General features: G+C 44.4%; 2 protein-coding genes across 3 annotated transcripts; one reads left to right on the forward strand and one right to left on the reverse strand.

The window, feature by feature from the left end:
- The first annotated feature begins 24 nt into the window (after window positions 1–24).
- ulk3 (unc-51 like kinase 3) lies at window positions 25–13,610 on the forward strand. Of its 2 annotated transcripts, none has more exons than XM_070966359.1 (17): window positions 25–106; window positions 592–743; window positions 1,026–1,166; window positions 1,316–1,436; window positions 1,561–1,656; window positions 1,882–2,025; window positions 2,485–2,567; window positions 3,720–3,875; window positions 4,100–4,205; window positions 4,344–4,384; window positions 4,566–4,668; window positions 5,180–5,244; window positions 5,690–5,768; window positions 7,255–7,295; window positions 10,443–10,490; window positions 10,652–10,715; window positions 12,401–13,610. In XM_070966359.1, the coding sequence occupies exons 2-17, from the start codon at window positions 639–641 to the stop codon at window positions 12,415–12,417; spliced, it is 1,410 nt and encodes a 469-aa protein (XP_070822460.1). In that variant the 5' UTR covers window positions 25–106; window positions 592–638; the 3' UTR covers window positions 12,418–13,610. The 2 variants fall into 2 exon arrangements, with proteins under 2 accessions (XP_070822460.1, XP_070822451.1); XM_070966350.1 differs by having other exon boundaries at window positions 30–113; window positions 599–743.
- A 4,197-nt stretch (window positions 13,611–17,807) lies between these two features.
- On the reverse strand, window positions 17,808–20,052 carry LOC139332462 (growth arrest-specific protein 1). Its single transcript, XM_070964436.1, has one exon. The coding sequence runs from the start codon at window positions 19,469–19,471 to the stop codon at window positions 18,719–18,721; it is 753 nt and encodes a 250-aa protein (XP_070820537.1). The 5' UTR covers window positions 19,472–20,052; the 3' UTR covers window positions 17,808–18,718.

Raw genomic sequence — 20,052 nt, forward strand, 5'->3', positions numbered from 1 at the left:
TTCTGAACTCATTTTAATGTCAGCTGGTCACTGCGGTGCAGCGTGCGACCAACCCTGTCAGCAACGTAAACACTGGCTTTCCATTCATGTGCTGTGGATTTGCTCGCTTACAGGCAAGTGTCAGCTATTTCCGTATCTATCTCGAAAACGTTCGAATGAACGCGGAAAGTTCAACTCAACCACTTGGGCTGTACGTTTGGTTAACTGTTGACTAACACCACATCTTTAGTAGTCGTATACATGCTAACTTAGCTAACCGACGTTAAGCTAGCTAGGACTCAGAGCTAACTCCCAAACTGATGAACACCAAAATCAGTTTCTTGCTCATCAGGAAGACATGTTCATGTCAGAATACAACCTTCAACGAGCCTGTCTGAAATCCGGCATATACCCACGATACATGCAGCCCCAGTAAACACGAAACTCTGTGAATGATTAACACTGGTGAATTATATTAGCTGCTTTAAAGTGGAACGGTGTATAAAGGCTACTCCTTCACTAAACGGTCATCGTAGCCCTGTTATTAAGCAAGACAAAGCCAAGAGTGAAGGTCAGTTCCTGTATTTGTTCTGAACAGCATAATGATCTTACTTTCCAGCCAAGACCGAGCAGGGAAATTTGATGTCGCTGTCGTCGATATGGCTTCAACCTCCAGCTTTGCTCCACCAAAACTGGCTGACTTCATCCTCACAGAGCGACTGGGCAGTGGTACCTATGCCACCGTCTACAAAGCCTACAGAAAGGTGAGTGAGGGGAAACATCACACCAGTCTAAAAATTGTTACAACATCCATGTTTGTTTTTGAGGTCAAGGTTTGACTCAGATGCTCAGCAGCGCGGTTCCCTGCGGTTTACTTGACTTTGCTTCTCATACTTCATATTTCAACGACTGTGAAAGATACGAGCCATTATTAAATGTGCTTTCTGCTCTCCCAACTTTGTCTGAGGCTTTAACAATCCACACTGGGTACACTTGCAGTCACTTTTGTGGTTTAAAGTGAAAGTTGAGTGACCGTGACGTTGCAGGGCGATACCCGAGAGGTGGTGGCAGTGAAGGTGGTTGCGAAGAAGACTCTAAACAAGTCATCTACAGAAAACCTGCTCACAGAGATTGAAATCCTCAAGACTATGCGTCACCCTCATATAGTCCAGCTAAAAGACTTTCAGGTAAGCTCATGCAAGCTGTATGTTAGTTTAGGGGGCTTTGCCATCATTAGAGGAAAACATCATCCTTCTGTTAGAGTGGTTAAAAATGTTGTGTCAAATACATGATTTGAAACAATAGTGACAGTCTTTCCCTGGATGTCTTTCTTCAGTGGGATGCTGAGAATATTTATCTCATCCTGGAGTGGTGTTCTGGTGGAGATCTCTCCCGCTTCATTCGCAGTCGCAGGATTTTACCTGAGAGGGTGGCCCGGCGCTTCCTGCAGCAGATAGGTGAGTCAATGCCAGACTGGGTTACAGTCATTGGTTCATTGCAAACAGCTCACTCTTGGGCCAGAAATCTTATTTAATGTAAGTTTGTGTTTCGCTGTGTTTCACTCATCGTGTATTTGTACAGCCTGCGCCCTCCAGTTTCTCAACGAGCGAAACATCTCTCACCTGGATTTGAAACCCCAGAATATTTTGCTCAGCGGCTCTGTCCTCAAACTAGCAGGTGACCTCATGCCAGCTCATCCGCCACATTTGATTGTTCATGGATTATTAACATCATGTTCTTAAACAGCACTGAAACGCATGGCTTCAAACAAACATGCTGTTGTGCATTTTGCATCAGAAACGCGTCAGCTGGCAGAGCTGCACAGGACTCTGAGACGGTTTCAGAGATTCTGTGTCCACTGGAGTCTCTCACAGTGTTGTTTACATTCTGATTTGCCCTCAGATTTTGGTTTTGCTCAGTACATGTCACCGTGGGATGAGCAGAGCGTCCTGAGAGGTTCTCCTCTTTACATGGCTCCTGAGATGGTGTGCCGACGCCATTATGACTCCAGGGTCGATCTCTGGTCGGTAGGAGTCATCCTTTACGGTGAGTGCTTTGTGCTCACCTTTTCATCTCTTTTGATGTGTATACCATCAACATGCATTACACTCTTCTTCAGATGATCTGTCGACTGTAATGCTGCTTCATTGTATGTTCAGGTGACTGAAACATGTTCCCATGCAGTGTTGTGTAACTGTGTCTTGTGCTGTGTAGCGTGATTCCCCCTTAATAATAATTTGTAACATCTTAACATCACTTCTTTTTCAATGTAAAAAGCAACTCTGTTGCCTGGCCCTGGCACTGAGTAGGTCACAAAATTGTGCCATTAATCATAAAATAGCAGCCTGATTTGGTCCCTTTTTAGTGGGTTGCAGTAATTGTACAACAATAGCAGAAATACACACTACAGTAATTGAACTGTGTGGAGGGACAATGTGCACTGCATTATGTTGTACAGATTTTCCTCTTGGAATAGTCTATTTGACATTGGTTGTGTGCATGTAGAGGCCCTGTTTGGACGAGCACCGTTTGCATCAAAGTCATATGCTGAATTGGAGGAGAAGATCCGGAGTAACCAGCCCATTGAGGTAAGCACTGAGCAGTGAAACAGTTCCTCATGAATGAACTGCTGGACTGAAAACAGTCATCAATCCTGCTGAAAACTATGACTGACTCACTGCTCCCCCCGGTGCTCTGAAACGGTGCTACATTGTGCTACATGCTTATCATTTAATGAAAGCACATATTGGGCATACTCCAAATGTCAAACACCGTTGCTGTGTCTAGAGTAACAGAAACACGTAAAGCAGCAGTGCTTATTTTTAGATGTGTTGCCAATGCATGAGGTGCTATACTTCATTCTCAGCATGTTAGGGTGTAACAGTTTCACATCGCCTGGGAATAAAAGAACTTTAATACTGCGAAGTAGTCTTTTTATGGCTAAAGTTTGCATATCATCTTTGTAACAAAGTTTTTAATCCTCAAACCAAATAAAGCCCAAAATGCAAGAATTAAAACAACAGCATTTCATATTAAATGTGTGTCCTGCCCTGCTGTTGTCTGCTTGAGAAATCAAAGCACTGTGTTGCTGAATGTTTCATTGATTTTCTCCTCTAGCAGTTTATAAAAACATGTTATTGTTTGAGATTTTTCACCAATTAGCCACTAGATGGCATACTTTCCCCTATACCCTGATCGTCTCCGGTTACCCATCTTAATGGAAAAATCTGTGCTACAAATGGAAAGAATGTCTTTTCATGTTTGTAAACAGGCCTATATAATATATTTTATTATGACCTGTTAATAAACACAAATTGGTAATGTCTTATCTATAACTCAGTCTAATGATCTGTCCGTAAAAACTCTGTAATTAAAATGGTTTGAAATGCTAAATGGATGTTTAAAGACTTCAACAACAGTTTTGAGTTTAATATTGCTTCTTACGCAAATCAAATGTTAATTACCACAACACAGTAACAATTAAGGATAACAGTACTTTTAATGATGGAGGGCTTTCAAAACGCTTGAATTCTTGTGTCAGACATTCAGCTGGAGCTCAATGGATTGCATTAGCACAGGGTCCATTACCCAGGGATTCACATAGAGAGTTTTAAGGTCATCTTTTGATCAAAAGTAGTGATGTGAGACCAGAAGGTCTCTGGCAACAGTCTGCTGTCCTTTTCCATTGGATTGTCCTGTGGATTGAGTGTAACATAATAAGGTCGTGTTTTGTGCATCAGCTCCCTCCTGGGGCCAGGGTATCCAAGGACTGCAGAGACCTTCTGCTGCGGCTGCTAGAGAGAAATCCAGATGCCCGGATCACCTTTGCAGAGTTCTTCACCCACCCTTTTGTGGATTTGGAGCACATGCCGAGTGCAGAGAGCCTCGTAAAAGCAGTAAGAGAATAAGAAGAAAGGGAAGTATGTGTTGCCATGTGTGCGTCTACTGCGAGATGACCGTGAATAATGTGTGTGTGATTGACTGAGCACATGTGTTGGTAGGCTTGTGCTCATTTCTGCCCCACATGCACCTTCACGCATGACTCTGCATGCACACATAAGCAATGGAGAGCTGTAGCAGTTTGCAGTCAGTGATGCCAGTCCCTATTTCCTCTTTTCAGAAGGAGCTGGTCCTGCAGGCCGTTCAGAAGGACCAGGAGGGGGAGAGGTCCGCTGCTCTCTCTCTTTACTGCAGTGCCCTTGAGCACTTCGTCCCTGCTATTGACTGTAAGTGAAACAACCACTCTCATAATCTGTGTGTGGCTCAAGCCCTTCAAGGCCCCGCCTTTGTTCCACCACAATAAATGGGCAAAGTAAACAAATTCAATGTATAACCAAAACATCTCTTCTCTCTGCCATCTCCAGTCGAGACAGACCGACAACGTAAAGATGCCCTCAGGCTGAAGGTAGGCCTGAAAACACCCCCCACGTTCACATTTGGATTACTTTCTATTTTAAATTTTTTTGCACTCCAGTGGCTTTCGCTTGGAGTGAATTCTCCTCTATGAATACCATATGGTGTGGATGGAGAGCATATGGCGTGGTTCACATGATTAAGTTGAGTCAATGTAAGAGGACTTCCCACAGGTCAGCCAGTATGTGTCCAGAGCCGAGGAGCTGAAAGCCCTGGTGGCCTCAGACAACAGACTGAGCTTTGAGGAGGCCCGGACCTCTAGGGATGTCCTCCGAGGTAATGAACACAGCTCAGTGCAGAGGCAGGGCCCCTGCATGCCGGCATGAGCCTTGTCTGGTCAGGAGCTGAGTGACAGGGCGACTTTAGTAATGCAGGATGTGTTTTTGTACTTGGTTTTAATCATATAATGTCATTTAAAGTATTTCCCCCCCTGTACGATTATTATTCTTGTAAGCACATACATTTGAATTAATGCTGTGAGCAAAAGTTAATTTTACCTCCCTCTGCCTCAGAGGTCAGAGGTCAGTGTCAGCTACAGAATGGCAGTTCTAGGTCTCTTGGGGAGTTGGTGTTTTACTTAAGGAGGTTTGTGTTCTGTTACCCTGCTGCCTCAATAGAAATATTATGAAATCTGAAGTATCTCAAGTCCACAATACTGGAGTCCTCAGATACTGGTGGGGACGTGCCCATTACAAAGTAATGCATATTTTCTAGTAGGAATTATTGATGGTGCTTGTAGACTGATATACAGTAATAAATAGTGTTTTCTGTTTTATTTCCAATGTAGAAATGTCTCGAGACCAACCCCGACTGCTGGCTGCACTGGAGATGGCCTCCACTGCCATAGCTAAGGTTAGGAGGGGTACTGCTTCATAACACCACTGCTGTTGAGACACACACACACACACACACACACACACACACACACACACACACACACACACACACACACACACACACACACACAAAACAGGGTCAATCTGAAGTAATACAGCAGAAAAAATCAAACCAGCAGGAAACAAACCAATCTGCTCTCAGACTGCTTTCCAAACCACATTTAAGATCACTGGTGAACTCAACACATGTATCTTGCAGTTTTGCTAATCCAACAAGGTGTGAGCTGTACAGACTGTTTTATGTGTGTGTGTCTCTGCTGCTAGCAGCCTAAAAATGTTGGAATAGAAGCATAATGAATAAATAATTTGTGCAATGTGAACAGACTGGAATAGCTAATCCATGCAAGTAAGTGTAACTGCAGTCAAATATGTTTTTCCTCATTTTCCCCGTTCCGTCACAGGAGGAGAGTGGATTGGACGATCATGAGGCTCTGGATGTGTACCAGCAGTGCCTAGGAGAACTACTGTTGGCCCTAGCAGGTAGATAAACTCCTTTCTTTTACTGCAAGATGGTTTTACACAATTATCCTGTCCTGTCCACTGGAGCCTCAGGTTTAAGTGCCTTGCTGAAGGGCAGCAGTAGGTGACTTATAGGTGATCATATTGCAGTCTGATACTTTGCATTTCGAGACACTTGTTAGAGAAACAGTATAAGAGAGCCTTGGTGGAAAAGTCATAGGAGCACATAAAGTGAGCTTGAGAGTCGACACAATGACTATGAAAGACATTCATTTAGAACTGAGGGTGCAGCCAGATACTGAGACAGGTCAAGAAGTGGCTGAACGGAGACAACGATACTCAAGGGAGATGCTGGAAAAGCAAGACAAGTGATTTGGAGAGTGAATAAAGATATAGAAATACTTTAAGAGAGACATAACTAGAAACAGAGACAGTCTGAGAGAGACGGATATAAAAAGACTCAGAGAAAGACAGAGATGGAAAGTAACTCTGAAAAAGTGATTTACAAAGAGTTAACGACAGACTGCCAGAGAAGAAGACAGAGTGAAGCAATACACTTGGAGAAAGATGGGGACACTTAATAAGTGACAGACAGACAAACAGACAGAGGAACTACAGAAGAGACTCCAGTGACGCTCTCTGTGGCCTGGCGTCCATTAGGCCGGGCTCATGAGCTCATCTGGCAGATCGGCCTAATGGAAGAGGTGGGATAGAGTGATCCAGATGTGGCTTTGAGCCGGGATGAGACCCGGTGCCAGCGCCCTGTGTGTGGTATGAGAGCCCTGCCATCTGCTTCCCATTCAGCCAGCACACTTCACTTCTTTGTGTTATTACACACTAGAAACAACTAAAAACTATTATCTCTCTAATAAACAAGAGCTCTGATCACCCAGCCAGTGTTATTGAAGGTTCGTCCAGGAAGGCTGAAAGGAGATACTCTTTGACTTGAGCTGGTATGTTCTAGATGTTCCTCTGCATGACAGAGCTCAGACATAGAAACAAAAACACAACTTAACACTTGCATTGATATGTGAGTGTTTTTAATTAGATGTGTTCAGCAGAACCTCGTCTTGTCAGTGGAGCATTAATATGTGATGCTAATCCCATGCCATCCTAACCAGCCTCTCTCTCCAGCGTCTCGTTGTGTGGCACAGCGCATACCACCAGAGGCATTGTGGGGAGAAAACATTGGTTCTTTGTTTGGCTAAGAGCTCTTTGTTGCACAGCTTCCCAACATGCCTTGCCACCAGAGAGCTCTCCTCCTCCTCCTCCCCTCTCTCTTCCCTCTCTGTCACTCTCCCCTCCAGGATGACTGACCGTGAAAACACTGGTCTGCATTAGAAGCATTTCCACGCAAAAGCCCCCGGTGTATGCGCTAGCAAAATCCAATCTGGCACTTGACCTCCTCTTGAACAAACAAGGTGAATTAGGTAGTGGACTTTCTCTTTTTCCTTCCCCTCCTCATTATTCTCTCTATCTTTTTTCTCTCTTTCTCGTGGTGAGCCAGCCGAGCCCCAGGGCCGCAGGAGAGAGCTGCTCCACAACGAGGTGAGTAGGCGAGGAAGGGGCTTCTGGTTGAGTGCTCACGGTTGAGATGACTATCTGTCACCTCCAACGAACCCTCTGCTGATCACCTAGCACAGTGGACCCTCCATCACATGACCCACCAGCCTTTTTTTCCCCACACGTGCATGTTTTTTGTGGTGAAGGCCAAATAACGGAATCCATCATCTGTATTACTGTTACATACACATAGATCACTGTCCACTTTATAATTGGATACTTAAAGTGGATGTAATATTTTTATATCAACAGTGGATCCCGTGGCCTCTTGAATGGCCAAAGAGTCGAACGCAGTGACAGAGAATTATCATCCAACTCTGCAGTTCCCCTCAGCTCTACACTGTTTTATATCATCTTTTAGGTTGGGTTTTGCAGCCCACAGCTTTATCATTTTGGTTCACTCGCACTGCTCTCATTAGCGTTGTTTTCAGCTGCAGCAAGCAGCACTTTTCTGCAAAATAGCTATACCCATCAACTGTGCCCAGCAGCAAATGGCAGACAGACAATGTTCATAACTAGTCGGTGAACATAGCAGAGTGTTTAATTCAGTTCAGTTCAATTCAGTTTTATTTGTATAGAGCCAAATCACAATAGAAGTTGTGTCTCAGGACACTTTCCATATAGAGCTGGTGCAGGCCGAGCTCTTTTATCTACAGAGAGCCAACAGTTCCCTCATGAGCAAGCACTTGGCAACAGTGGCGAGGAAAAACTTCCTTTTAACAGGCAGAAACCTCAGGCAGAACCAGGCTCTGGGTGGGCGGCCGTCTGCCTCACCCGGCTGGGTGAGAGAGAGAGAGCAAGACAGACAGACAGACAGGCAGGCAGACAGACAGGCAGGCAGGCAGGCAGGCAGGCAGGCAGGCAGGCAGGCAGGCAGGCAGGCAGGCAGGCAGGCAGGCAGGCAGGCAGACAGACAGACAGACAGAAATAAATGCAGTCACAGTAACAGTGACAGTGGATGTAATAATAGTAGTAGCTAAATAGTCAGATAAATAAGAAGGAGCTGGTTAAAACTTAAAAACAACCATCAGGTGGCCAGAAACAGGACTCCAAATGAATGCTAATGTTGCTCTGTATTGCTATGTGTTTGCTAACAAGTTCGCCATATTAACTTAAAAGGTGATAGTAGGTCAGTGTTGTGTTTACAGCTCCTTTCTGATGCTCCCAAGCGGAGAATTAAGAGTCAGTTATTGCAGGTCATTGTTGATCTAGGAATGCTGCTCAACAATCAGCTGTCTTTCTCCAGAATCACTTAAACTCCCTTAAGAAAACATGAAACTCTGACTGTCATCATAGTTAAAATAACGTTGAAATTGAAATGAACAGACGTAGGTGACTTCAAAGAAGAACTATGACGCAAAATGGATTAAAACCAACAAAGTTGTCCATCCTTCTCTTGTCTTATTGCCTTAAGAGCTTTCCTGTAGACGACATACATACTTTTGGGCATCAACCCAAATACTTGAACAAACTCTGAATTTTGATGGTCTAGTAAATTTGCTGGCTCTAAATGAATAGCCACTAGCATTGATATCATACTCAGACAAACATATGCGAAGGACTTCAGCATCTATTACACGTCTATTATTAATGCTGTAAGCCCTTTTGTTTTCGTGCATTGTTTAGCCAGCAACTGAGCCAACAACAGACAACAGTATTTCACCAACAAACCCCAGAAGGGGGAAGGGGGTTTGAGAGGGCCTCATAGACCTCCCTATTTGAAGTTTTATGGGTGCTTGTCTTAAGTAAATTCAGATGCGGCTGTAATAATCTAACACAGCATCAGAGAGGCGGGGGTGGGGGGGTGCGATCGAAAGCATGTGTGTATGTGAGAACCCAAAAGAGCCAACACATGGTGCCATGAGTGGCCTCCATGTGTGTTCATATCTACTGTAGAGCACACTTTAGCCTTTCAGAGCTGTAATTCAGCATCCTGGCTTCTCATTGGTGAGCCACAGCTTTCATCTGTCACTGTTGTTGATATTGTGTCATTATGGCTGAACATGCATGAGGTCATGTTGTCCTGTGACGTGTGTTTCAGTATATGTACTGTAAAACTCTGCAAGTTATCAGTACGTCCCATGAACTATCCTCACCCATGTAGATTTCTTCCACATTTATTGTACTTGGTGATTAAAGGGGTTGTGATTAAAGTGCTGTGGCTACATAAGGTTGGGGTCAGGGCTGAATCCTAAAACCTGTGGTCAGGATGATTATTTACTGCAACAGATTGGTATTTTAAAGGGAAGTTATGGAAGCCATCAGTTTAGGTCTCCCATGATTATGACCCTCAGATGTTACTGCAGTAATGCCCAAGAGGGCTTGCTTTATACTGTGATATAGTGGTGGTACAACTAGGTATGAGGTGCAGCCAAGAACCTTCATGATCACCAGAAGACTGATTACCACAGTAAAGAGCACCCTCAGGCATATGATGACAGCAGTTACTACTAGCACATGTGTACCATATGAAAAAGAGCAAGGAGCACATCAGCAGAGCTGATCACTTTAATCTGATTTTACCATGGAGTTTACGTCCCCACGCATCTTAAACTTATTTTGTTTCCCGCTGCAGGAAGACGCCGCAGTTTACAGTAAACAAGCACAACTCAGATAAGAAAAAATTTGCTGACAATCATCTTGTGACTTTATGCCAGAAGCCCTTAAAGTACAACCCTGATTCCAAAAAACTCGTAAAACATAAACTAAATGGAATGTGATAGTTTGCTAACCCTTTTCGACTGAGTTGAAAACAGTACAAAGACAATATATTTAATGTTTCACTTCATTAATTTCATTGATTTTTGTAAATATGTGTTTATTGTGAGATGAAAAGTTAAGAGATCACCAAAGTTCATTACAATCCATCCAACAGAGACATTTGACTATAAACCAAATGAACAGTTAACAGTCAACCTGCTGGTGGCTCCAGGGTTCATCCTCAGGGAAGCATGAATGTCTGTGCATTATGTCATGACAATCCATCCTGTAGTTGAGATGTTTCAGTCTGGACCACAGTGTCTTCCCTACAGCCACGCAAACTGATGTATTCTCTATGACAGCATGAGGGGACGCTTGTGTTGAACGTGTGAATTGTAATTACATTTATTGAAATTTTCTGTCTCTCACCAGATTAAGAGCCTCATGAGCAGAGCCGAATACATTAAAAAGAATATCAAGGTAAGCATGAGTTCCTTCCAAATATTCAACTGTAGGGTCAGACACACATCTTCAGACTGTATGAGGGAATTTGCCGCTGAGAGCACAGAGCGTGTTTTATTTCAAAGAGAGATTGGGGCAAGATGAAGACATTTTGCATCTTAATTTTGTTTGTTTTTCAGATGCTGGAGACTCAGAGGGATGTCTCTCTGGATCGAGAACCTCTTGCAGACTCTGTCAGAAGCTGTGAGTCTCCCTGCTGGCGCTGTACAAAGTGCTCCTTTGGTTATCAGAGTGTGTTTTTGAAAGCCTTGCGGCCATGTCGATATGTGACCGCATGGAGGTTTGCTTCACGAAGGAGTTGGGGATTATGTGAGGAATGGCCGCCTGAAGATGTAACGAAATCTCCTTTCATTAAAGGTTTTTCCGCTAGTAAAATATGAGCCATTCTCTCGCTGCGCTGGCCACCCCGCTGGACTGTCTGGCTTTTTGATTTCATTTCAGTGCAGCCCTGGGCCGCTCTGTCCTCTGCCCTCTTGTAAAGCCTGCCTTGTGAAAGTGAGACTTGGTGCTTGCAAAGTTTTACCCTCCTAACACACAAACACTAGAAACAGTGACGGCACACAAATGTTAACTTCATTCCTTTCACACACACACATGTCAGTGAGCTTTTTGTTTTAACAATCAGTGCACATTGAGTACATATCAAATCCAAACAACGGTACAAAAACCAGTGTGATTATCAGTAATATAACATTAAATATGCTGGCAGTCCCTTGTCTGAACACTATATAAACAAAGTGCTATATTATATAAAAAGCTATACATTATGGAGCTAGGTTTCATTTTAATATACTGGACCTTCCTGAGCTGTAACCTATATATACAGCCTAATTCCCAGTATTTTCTGGGCTCAGCTCCTGGATGGATAGTGGATACCTAAAGCCCAGACAATATCCTGTTCTCAGCAAGAAATTCCTGGGGAATTATGAATAAGAAAAAATGGAGATGGGGGAAGGGCACTGATGGCTCCAGAGGCCGCTCAAGTTTCATTAAGAACGTGGCTTCTCATTCTACTGCTGTTGTTTTGATAAAACCACGCCATAGTCAGGCCGTGCTAGCTGGCACTGATCCAACAGCAGCTGTACAAGAGAGGGTCGCAGCAACGCCCAAGTCTGTCTGGTGACCTTAGACTACACCAAAACAGGCAGCAACGTTTTACTGGGAGCCATCACACTGTAACAGAGTTACATCAGCTGCATGAGCAGTGTGAGGGCCACACGGGGCAAGGACTCACAGTTCAGGGCAGTTTTTCCATGGAGAGCGCAATGCTCATACTGTGACATTTCCTCTGTGTATGTTGAATCTTCATGATTGACAGTGAATATAAAGCAGCTACACCACTACTTAGCTGTCTGCCCATAAATACATGTTAGAATGTGTAAAAGGAGGTTGTATATTGTATATTAACAAGCTCGGGGTATAAGTTGTATATTATTCTGAAAAGTTTGACATTATTATGGGCTTTGCATTGAAAATGTTCTTTATGAAGGGCATTTTTCTAGTGAAAAACAGTGAAAGATATTACTGTATACTCTCTGGACTGTTGTCCTGATGTTCATGGACTAGCTGGCCAACCATTCATCTTTACATGTACTTGATGTAAAATTGTTTGATTGAAAGCATTAAGTTCAAATGTCAACAGTTCAAATGTAATAGCTGGTGTTTAATGTGGAGATGAACTTTCCTTTTGACGTAAAAGTGTCCAAAATAATGTGGAAAGGCTGAAGGCAGCAACATACTTTGTGGATGACTGATGGAGGCGCCTTAGAGTTATTCTTTAAGCTATGGTGGGAAATTGAACATTGAAAATGTGTAGCCATGTTGAAAAAGTGAAACCTAACACACATCAATCATTTCTGTTTTCTCAGCTTGCTGTTTGCAGTGAGCTTGACGGCCACTGTGGGAACTGGCTGGGACGCCCCAGAGAGCATCAGACTGCCTGTCAGTGTTCAGGTTGGACACACAGCCTTCACCTGACCACGCTTCTGTCGGGGCCAAAGCAAACCTGCATCACACCTCACTCTGAAAAACTCTGAATGCTGTCCGGGTGGGATATTCCAGTTGCCATCCAAATGTGGTCAATGTTCTGGTTATTGCTGGAAAGTTGATGATCTGGCAGGTTGAGAACTTGTGTTTATTCTTTTTGACGGGAAAAAAAACCTTTTTGGCTGGTGAAATACTGACAGTATTTAGCTCTCAAATTTTGGATTTGCACACTGGTGAATGTGAAAGTTAGTTCCCTGCTCTTTACACTGTGTTGTTGCGCTGCTTATCCTCAAATCCCTCCTCCTGATGCACCATTGATATGTAAATGATGGACAGCTTGTATGACAATACCACACTGTCATGGTAAACGAGTTAAACGGAGACTGCTGCATTTACCGCAGCTCGAAAGATTCAGTATTTGCAGCACATTCACAACATGTGAAAACCTGAGCATACAATCGAACGGGAAGGAGCATCGCGTTGGTTTTGAACTGTAGTATTAAGTATAGCGTGTTATATCAAGGCATCTGCAAACATGCACATACTCCCTCACCCTCCCTTCCCCACTGCCTTTGCTGTGGGTCAACCACACGCTCACCATGCTCTCTCCGCTGATGGAGCCCTCTCCACCACTATGAGGGGAAAACTGGAGAGGTGCGGCCTCTGCCTTATTTACACTAGACTTGCATTTTCTTAGGTTTGGCACTGGCTGGGTATTTGAGGGATACAGTGAGTTGTGGCGCTCAAGCAAAGCCTTCATAACTAGGCCTCTGTGAAACGGCAAAAAAGCTTAACAGTCAGTGGCAGGCCGATAATCCTCGCTGTTGTAGGTCCACATGGACTGTTTTGATTTCAGACTGGTGCAGCACTTGAATGTTTCAAAAGGAGCTTTAGCTTGTGAATATGATTTTTAAGGCAACCGGAGAAAAGACCCAAAACAGGAGTCAAAGAGAAAAGGATAAATATGTCTGCTGGCAAGATCTCTACACTGCTGTGTTGTATTTTTTATTTGAATGTTTATACAGCTGTGATTTTATATCTAATGTATTTATTGAATGAGAAGTCCAGTTAAAAATAAAAAGGTAATCTGAAGTCTCTGTCGTCTGGACCTTGTGTTAACAGCACAAGGCCAACGCTTGTCTTGTAGAACCTATGAAAAGATTTATGTGCCATTGTGGGAGCTCCGCTGCTGGTCCCATGCCATCGTGATCATCTGGAAGGTCGCTCTGCGAAACAACTGGCTCATGTCCACGAGGGGAGGAGAGAGGAGGGCAGGCATAGGAAAGCAAGGACATTCGAAAATTAGGTGATTTATATTGAAGCCTGAAAAAGTATGGGAAGTGAAACTTTCCAGATCTCAAAAACTACAGGAATTACACAAAGAATTCATTACAAGTATATTATCTTTGTTCCTTTTATTGCCCATGTCTGTTGCATTATGGCTGACACGCTCGATGCAGCTTTCTCTGAGTGAGAGACCTGAAGTGGAAATAAAGCTTTTTTTAAAAATATATAGTAATGTGGGGGAATGCTGTACTAGTCCCACCTGTGAAAACACAAGGATTTCACTCTGGTGTCGAGTCTAAGAAAATAACCCTGATGACGTCACAGTGATGTCATCAGGGTTATGTAGGCTTGCAGGGTGCATGTTTATAACAAAGCCTGTGTTTTTGAACTGGATGTGTGGAGTTTGGTAGATTTGGCAGTGGGGTCTACTGAATGGATGCTATTGAGTGGCATTATGGGAAATGTAGGAACCAGTGTTTCTGGAGCTTGACCCATACTTGGAATTAAAAGTCAGGATATCTCTGTTTAGTCTGTTTCTTATGAGTCCCTTAACTTTATGAAAGTGCAACACTAAATCTCCCTTTAAAGTATCAGCTCACAAGGTGATTAAAATCTTGGGAAAAAAAATCAATGAATTTGGGAAAAATGTGTCTCCTAAAAAAGCTGAAGTGAAATGCAGAGTGTGGCTGTAGCTGCCTTAGGTTTAACGAGTGGTTTTCAAATCTGCCCAGGACTCAAAGTAATGTTTGTGTTCTGCCCTACCAGCTGGTTAATCACATTCACCTGGCACGCCAGGTGTAAATCACTCCCAGACTGTATGGTTAGAACAGAGAGCAGCGTGGCCCCCCGAGTCCTGGAGCAACAGGATGGAGAACCACCGGGTGCTGCGTTTGTGGCTGCGCTGCAGAGGGGGCTCTAATTGGCTAACAGTGCCCATGGTGTTGGCTCAGCATCGCTGCTTTAATCATGACATGAGCAGGTTGCTGCCAGGAAAACTTTGGATACCGTTTTGACCCTTGTGCTTGCTTTGTTGCTTGTTTGTGGGAGCCCCCCCCCCCCCCAAAGTGCAGAGAATATCCTGACAGTAATGCAACCCAGAGAGGAAGATTCTGAAATGGAAACATTAGCCCACCACCCTCATCCTTCAAGACAACCCCTCCTCCATCTCCTTCCCCTAACCACAACCTACGGCATTGTGGCTGTTATTGGCCTCCATTTTGCTGCAGCTCCAACAACACTACTCATTGCCCTTTCCCCTTCCAGGCTCTCTGCTTCCCTGGCTCTGTGGATACTGTTAATGGGACAACGGTCGAGTCTTATTGGCATCAACATCACCTATAAAGAAGAGTCTATATGTTCTAGACCTGAAGGAACCCTTGACTCTGGCACCCCTGCACTGAAAACAGAGAGCAGGTCAGCCGTTCACTGTCGATGCTTATCATGAATGGAACATTGTACCTATAAGAGACAAGAGCCTCTTAAATCCCCGGGTCACTCCCACTTTGGAGCGGTGAAGAGAGAGTGGGGTCGAGGGGGGGAGGGGGTTTGTTTCAGAGAAATGTTGAATAAAGATAATTTAGAAAATGGGCTCCAGCACAGTGCTGCCTCTGTATGCCCCTGTTCCCTCCACACACTCAACTCCCCAAGGCTGCTCTGCTCATGTTTGTTTTGATTTTGCTCCCAGAATCGGGGTGGGGGGTGGGGGGGATTTGAAGGGGACGGAGTGGTTATGTTGGAGGACTTTAAGATGCATGGCAATGGTTAAGACGGATTGGACCAAAGGCAATCTAGCTAATCTAGATGGAGTCATGCTATACTGTAACTGCAGGCCACTTTGTTTCTCTATCTCCCTGTTTCTTATGACACAACAGACAGTTGGAAGTGCTGGAGGATTCCTGTGGTTAACGACAAATCAGGAGAAGCTGTGCAGAAGAGCTCTTCGGGCTTAGAGATGGGGAAATTTTCCACCTGTGACATCGCACATGGTTCTGTTTTGTCACGCAGGGCTGGAGACATCCTGACAATTATGGGTCATAGACATCTGTCTTTTAATCACAGATAGCAGTTGACAGTGTGTACAGATGTGGAACACCTCTGATTGCTTTAAATCTCTTCCCTGCTCTGCGGGAAAATTAATTTTCCTGTCTTGCCGCTGAGTTTTTGGACCTTTTGGACGTGACTGAAGTTACATTTGCAGAGCAGGTGAACACCTCACACCTACATAGCTGTGATGCTAAATGACTCTTTTACAGTTTGTTAATGACCTGTAAATACCAAAGTAAGTGTGGAACAAGCCCCAAATAGTTTCTCGCTCTGAAACCGTTGATTTATTAGAGTTTTGGTTAGTCACAGGGATTGTGAATAAAGTGTGAATTAAGCATTCAAGTCCTTCTGATACCTGCTCAGTCGGATCAAATGACATGTTCCACTGGCTGTGTCTCTGCCTTCCTCCATAGTGGTTTAATTACAACTTGAGCCTAAACTGTAAGTTGAATCCTCATTTGTCTTCTTTGCTCCAATGAGGATTTATTGCCCAACGACTAGACACTTAAAATTCCTCTCCAGGTTTCAGTTACACTGACCTAATCCCTTAAATATTAGACGGTGAGACACACGCAGACCTTACTGTGAGTCAGTCTGCTGGCTTGAGACTGACGTTTTCAAACAATAACCTCTGTTTTAGGGCAAAAAAAGGCAACATATAAATATCTTATGAAGTGAGTGTAATATGGGGGAGTATCAGTGCTTAAAAAACCATTGTCAAAACCGAGACTTTTCAGGAATTTGGAAAAATAAGCTTGTCTTCAAATTGCTAACAAATCATAAGGTTGTTAGCAATTCAGAAGTCTTTTTTTAAATGAGGATTTAATGTGCCTCCTCCCCAAGCTCCACTGAAGCATATACCTCCTTCAACACTCCATGAAAAACATTCATGAAAGTTCCCCTGAACTTTCGGTTCATGTCCAATCAGAAAAACGTAGGATTGAGAGATCTGTACTCACTCAGTGACGTGGATTCAAAATTGAGCTTAACAGGGCCTTTGAGACTTGTTAGAGACACTCTCTTGATCTCTGTGTGGACAAATCACATCACTACACAACTTAAGTTCATAAACATTTTATTATAAAAGTCACCCTTCCACTGCTCTGAAGTGTTTACTGCTATGTTCCCACAAGACGAGATGAAAAATTGAAAACTCTAAATCAAAATCTGAGCAACGTTCGTGTGTTTCTATTGTGTGAAAAGCAAGTGACAGTGGGCAGACACTGGCTTATTTTACTGCATATCATTGTGAAATATATACACATTCTTCGTATTCTAGCTTCATAATTTAACATTTATCAACATTTTTCCAAGACTTGAAAACAAAACAAAGAGATTAGTTTTGACACAATTTCAAGCAGTGAAAACACAAATTGGCAGCTTCACTACAAGTGATCCATACTAACAAAACGTTGTTTTTGCATTCCCTTTTTTCCTGCTAGCTGCTGCTCTGTAGCTGTACAGAACTGAAATGAAGGTGATGCATTGTTTTAGAAATCTTCAGTCTCAACACGTACAAAATAAAAGCCTTCACAGTACATTTTCAGAGGAGAAAAACCTCATCGGGAATTTGTGAACTGGACTCGACCTCTTGTTTCAATGAGAGTCCTGTCTGTAGTTTTATCTGTCAGTGTTGATCCTGTGTGTCTACATGTTGCCTTCACTCTCACGCTCCTTTAACAAACACTCTGGGACACAGAATCTCATCTCATCACCCATGTCTGAGCATTCATACCGGACTACTGCTCATGAGCGAGTCCACTGTTGATCCTGTTCACACACTGATGTGATGCTGCTACGTTCAGGGATTATGGTGTTGCTACACTGCAGACTCAGTGAGGCAGAGCATGACCTGGTGCTTCGTCCGGCAATCTTTAACAAGCATAAAATTTAATATTCTTTGTGTGATGAACTGGAATTACACCACGTGTGTAAAATCTTAAATGGTATTCAGCCACACGTGAAATGCTGAGCTGGTAAACTTCTCATCATGAGCAGTGTTGTGGATAGGTATGATATGTTGACTTATTCACACCAGCGACAAACAGCTTTTCTTGGCTTGTTGCTGCAGTGTGAAAGCAGTAATAAAGACAGGGGTCTTTTAAGGCGTGAAAGGGGGCCGGCAGTAGAGAGGAAGGGGGGGGGGGGGGGTCTCAGGAAAAGTCCAATAAAACAATCTCATATGGGGGAGGGGCCCCAGACAGAGTGCTGGAGAGGCACTTCACTTAATTTCAGTACTTGATCCCACACCCTTGTCTGTCCTTTGACTGTTCCCACAAATATTTGAAGTGTGGTTGCTGCAACAATGCAGAGGCCCCTGAAATGGAGAGCAGAGCAAACAGAGGCTGGACGAGTCCCATGTTTGTCTAAAGTCTTAATAAAGGCACACTCCAAGTACCATTGAACCCAAACAAACAGGAGCTGGTCAAAGTCACACATAATGGCAATGCCCTGCAACAAAGTCTGCCCCGGTTCACTTCCTCTCATCATCACCTCAAAGTATTATTTTGCCATTTGTGACTGCAGGCTTCCCTACAACTGAGCGCTGTAAGGCCGTCTGTGGGAAGACTGGAATCACAAAGCAAAAAAAAAAAAAAAGCAGATTTCCTGAGTGAGGTGTGCATGAAGAAGGATTACTATGCAAACTGTACGACTGTGGAAAGCCTACACAAATCATCGTGCGCTCACTGTCACCCTGCAACTAAAGGGGATGGCACAGAGGCCCGGGGGTGAAAAAGTGGCGTCCCTTCACCAGCAGACCTGACTTCCAGTCCTGTTCTGAAGTGTCTTTGAGCAAGTCGCCGATTCCATCCCAGCTCAGACATATTTCACACTGTCATTTATAAATCCAACACGTCTCAAGCATCGTCTCAGAACAGTATCCGTGCTAGAGGAAGGAACAGGAGCACCACGCTGCTGGACGACCTCTGAGAAGCAGAGGAGGGGTCGCTGTACACCTCCTCTCTGTCATTTTTAGGCTCATAGTCTTCATCCTCATACATGTCATCCACATCAGGCTGGTCTGAAATAACACTGTGGTCTCCTATGGAGCAGAGCTTGCTCATGTTCTCCTTGACCACTTCACAGAAAGGCCTCTCCACCCCATCGCAAACACAGCGGTTCAGCAGCATGCCATTTGGGATGAACAGCATCTGCTGAATGGTGGCTTTACACTTGGAGGAGCACTTCCTGCCGTTGAACAGCTGCCCGCAGTATGACAAGTAAGCCGTGAGGGAGGTGTGGCAGTTACTGTCTTCCTCGCAGCGCTGCCGGGCCTCCATGCACCCTATCCCCCCGGCGTCGCTCGGGTGTCTGCGAGGGAGGCACGGCTCTATGGTTCGCTTGGCGCTAAGGCACTCCAGGTCCTGGGCGCAGTCGCAGGTCTCCAGGTCTGGCCCGCTGCGGGTGTGGTTGAGCCTTATCAGCGCGTTGATGCAGTGGCTCGGACACTGCCTCCGCGTCCCTCTGATGTTTCCCTCACAAGCTGCCAAATATTGACTATATGCTAGGTCGCACTCGGGCTCGTCGTGGCACCGAAGGAGCGCTTGCCAGCAGATTAGCTGGGCATCTAAGGCCACCAGCACCCATGGGAGAAGTGCCAGGGCGCTGCACCAACATTTCATGCTTGGATGGAGTTCTAGTTCGGTGGCGGGCACTTTCTCCACCGGCACATTAGGATCAGGACAATTTACGCATTGAAACTCACAGACTGTAGTTCAGAAGTATTCCATACATGCGTTTTGTTACCAGTTCACCAGTCGAAGAAAATACACTAAATTATCCACAAACTTGCACGTAAGTTAAGCTTGCCTCCTGGTGAGCTTTGCAACAGTGGGGCACAGGATCTGACTCAGGGAAATCACCACGCGTGGCTGCAAAAAAGAGAAACGGCACAGGAGCAGTTATTCCGGGAAGCATGTCCGCTCAAAAGTGGGAAATCATCCTCTGAAGTTGCTTGCTTGTGGTACTCCATGCCACCGCTGCAGATCTGAGGTGCCCACTGAAACGCGCCGCACGGCTATCCAAAGTTAACGCGCACTCTAACCACAGTTATTGTCCGCAACTTAGTGTGAACTCATCTCTCTTGCCGTTGTTAGTTTCGACTCCTCTTCCCAGCTCCACCAGTTCCAACATCCATCCACGCATTCCGATGATTTTTGATTTAGCAGGGAGAGGTTTCTTACTGTCGCAGTTTGCCCGCTAT

Source organism: Chaetodon trifascialis, chromosome 1, assembly GCF_039877785.1.
Source record: "Chaetodon trifascialis isolate fChaTrf1 chromosome 1, fChaTrf1.hap1, whole genome shotgun sequence".
Taxonomy (NCBI): Eukaryota; Metazoa; Chordata; class Actinopteri; order Chaetodontiformes; family Chaetodontidae; genus Chaetodon; species Chaetodon trifascialis.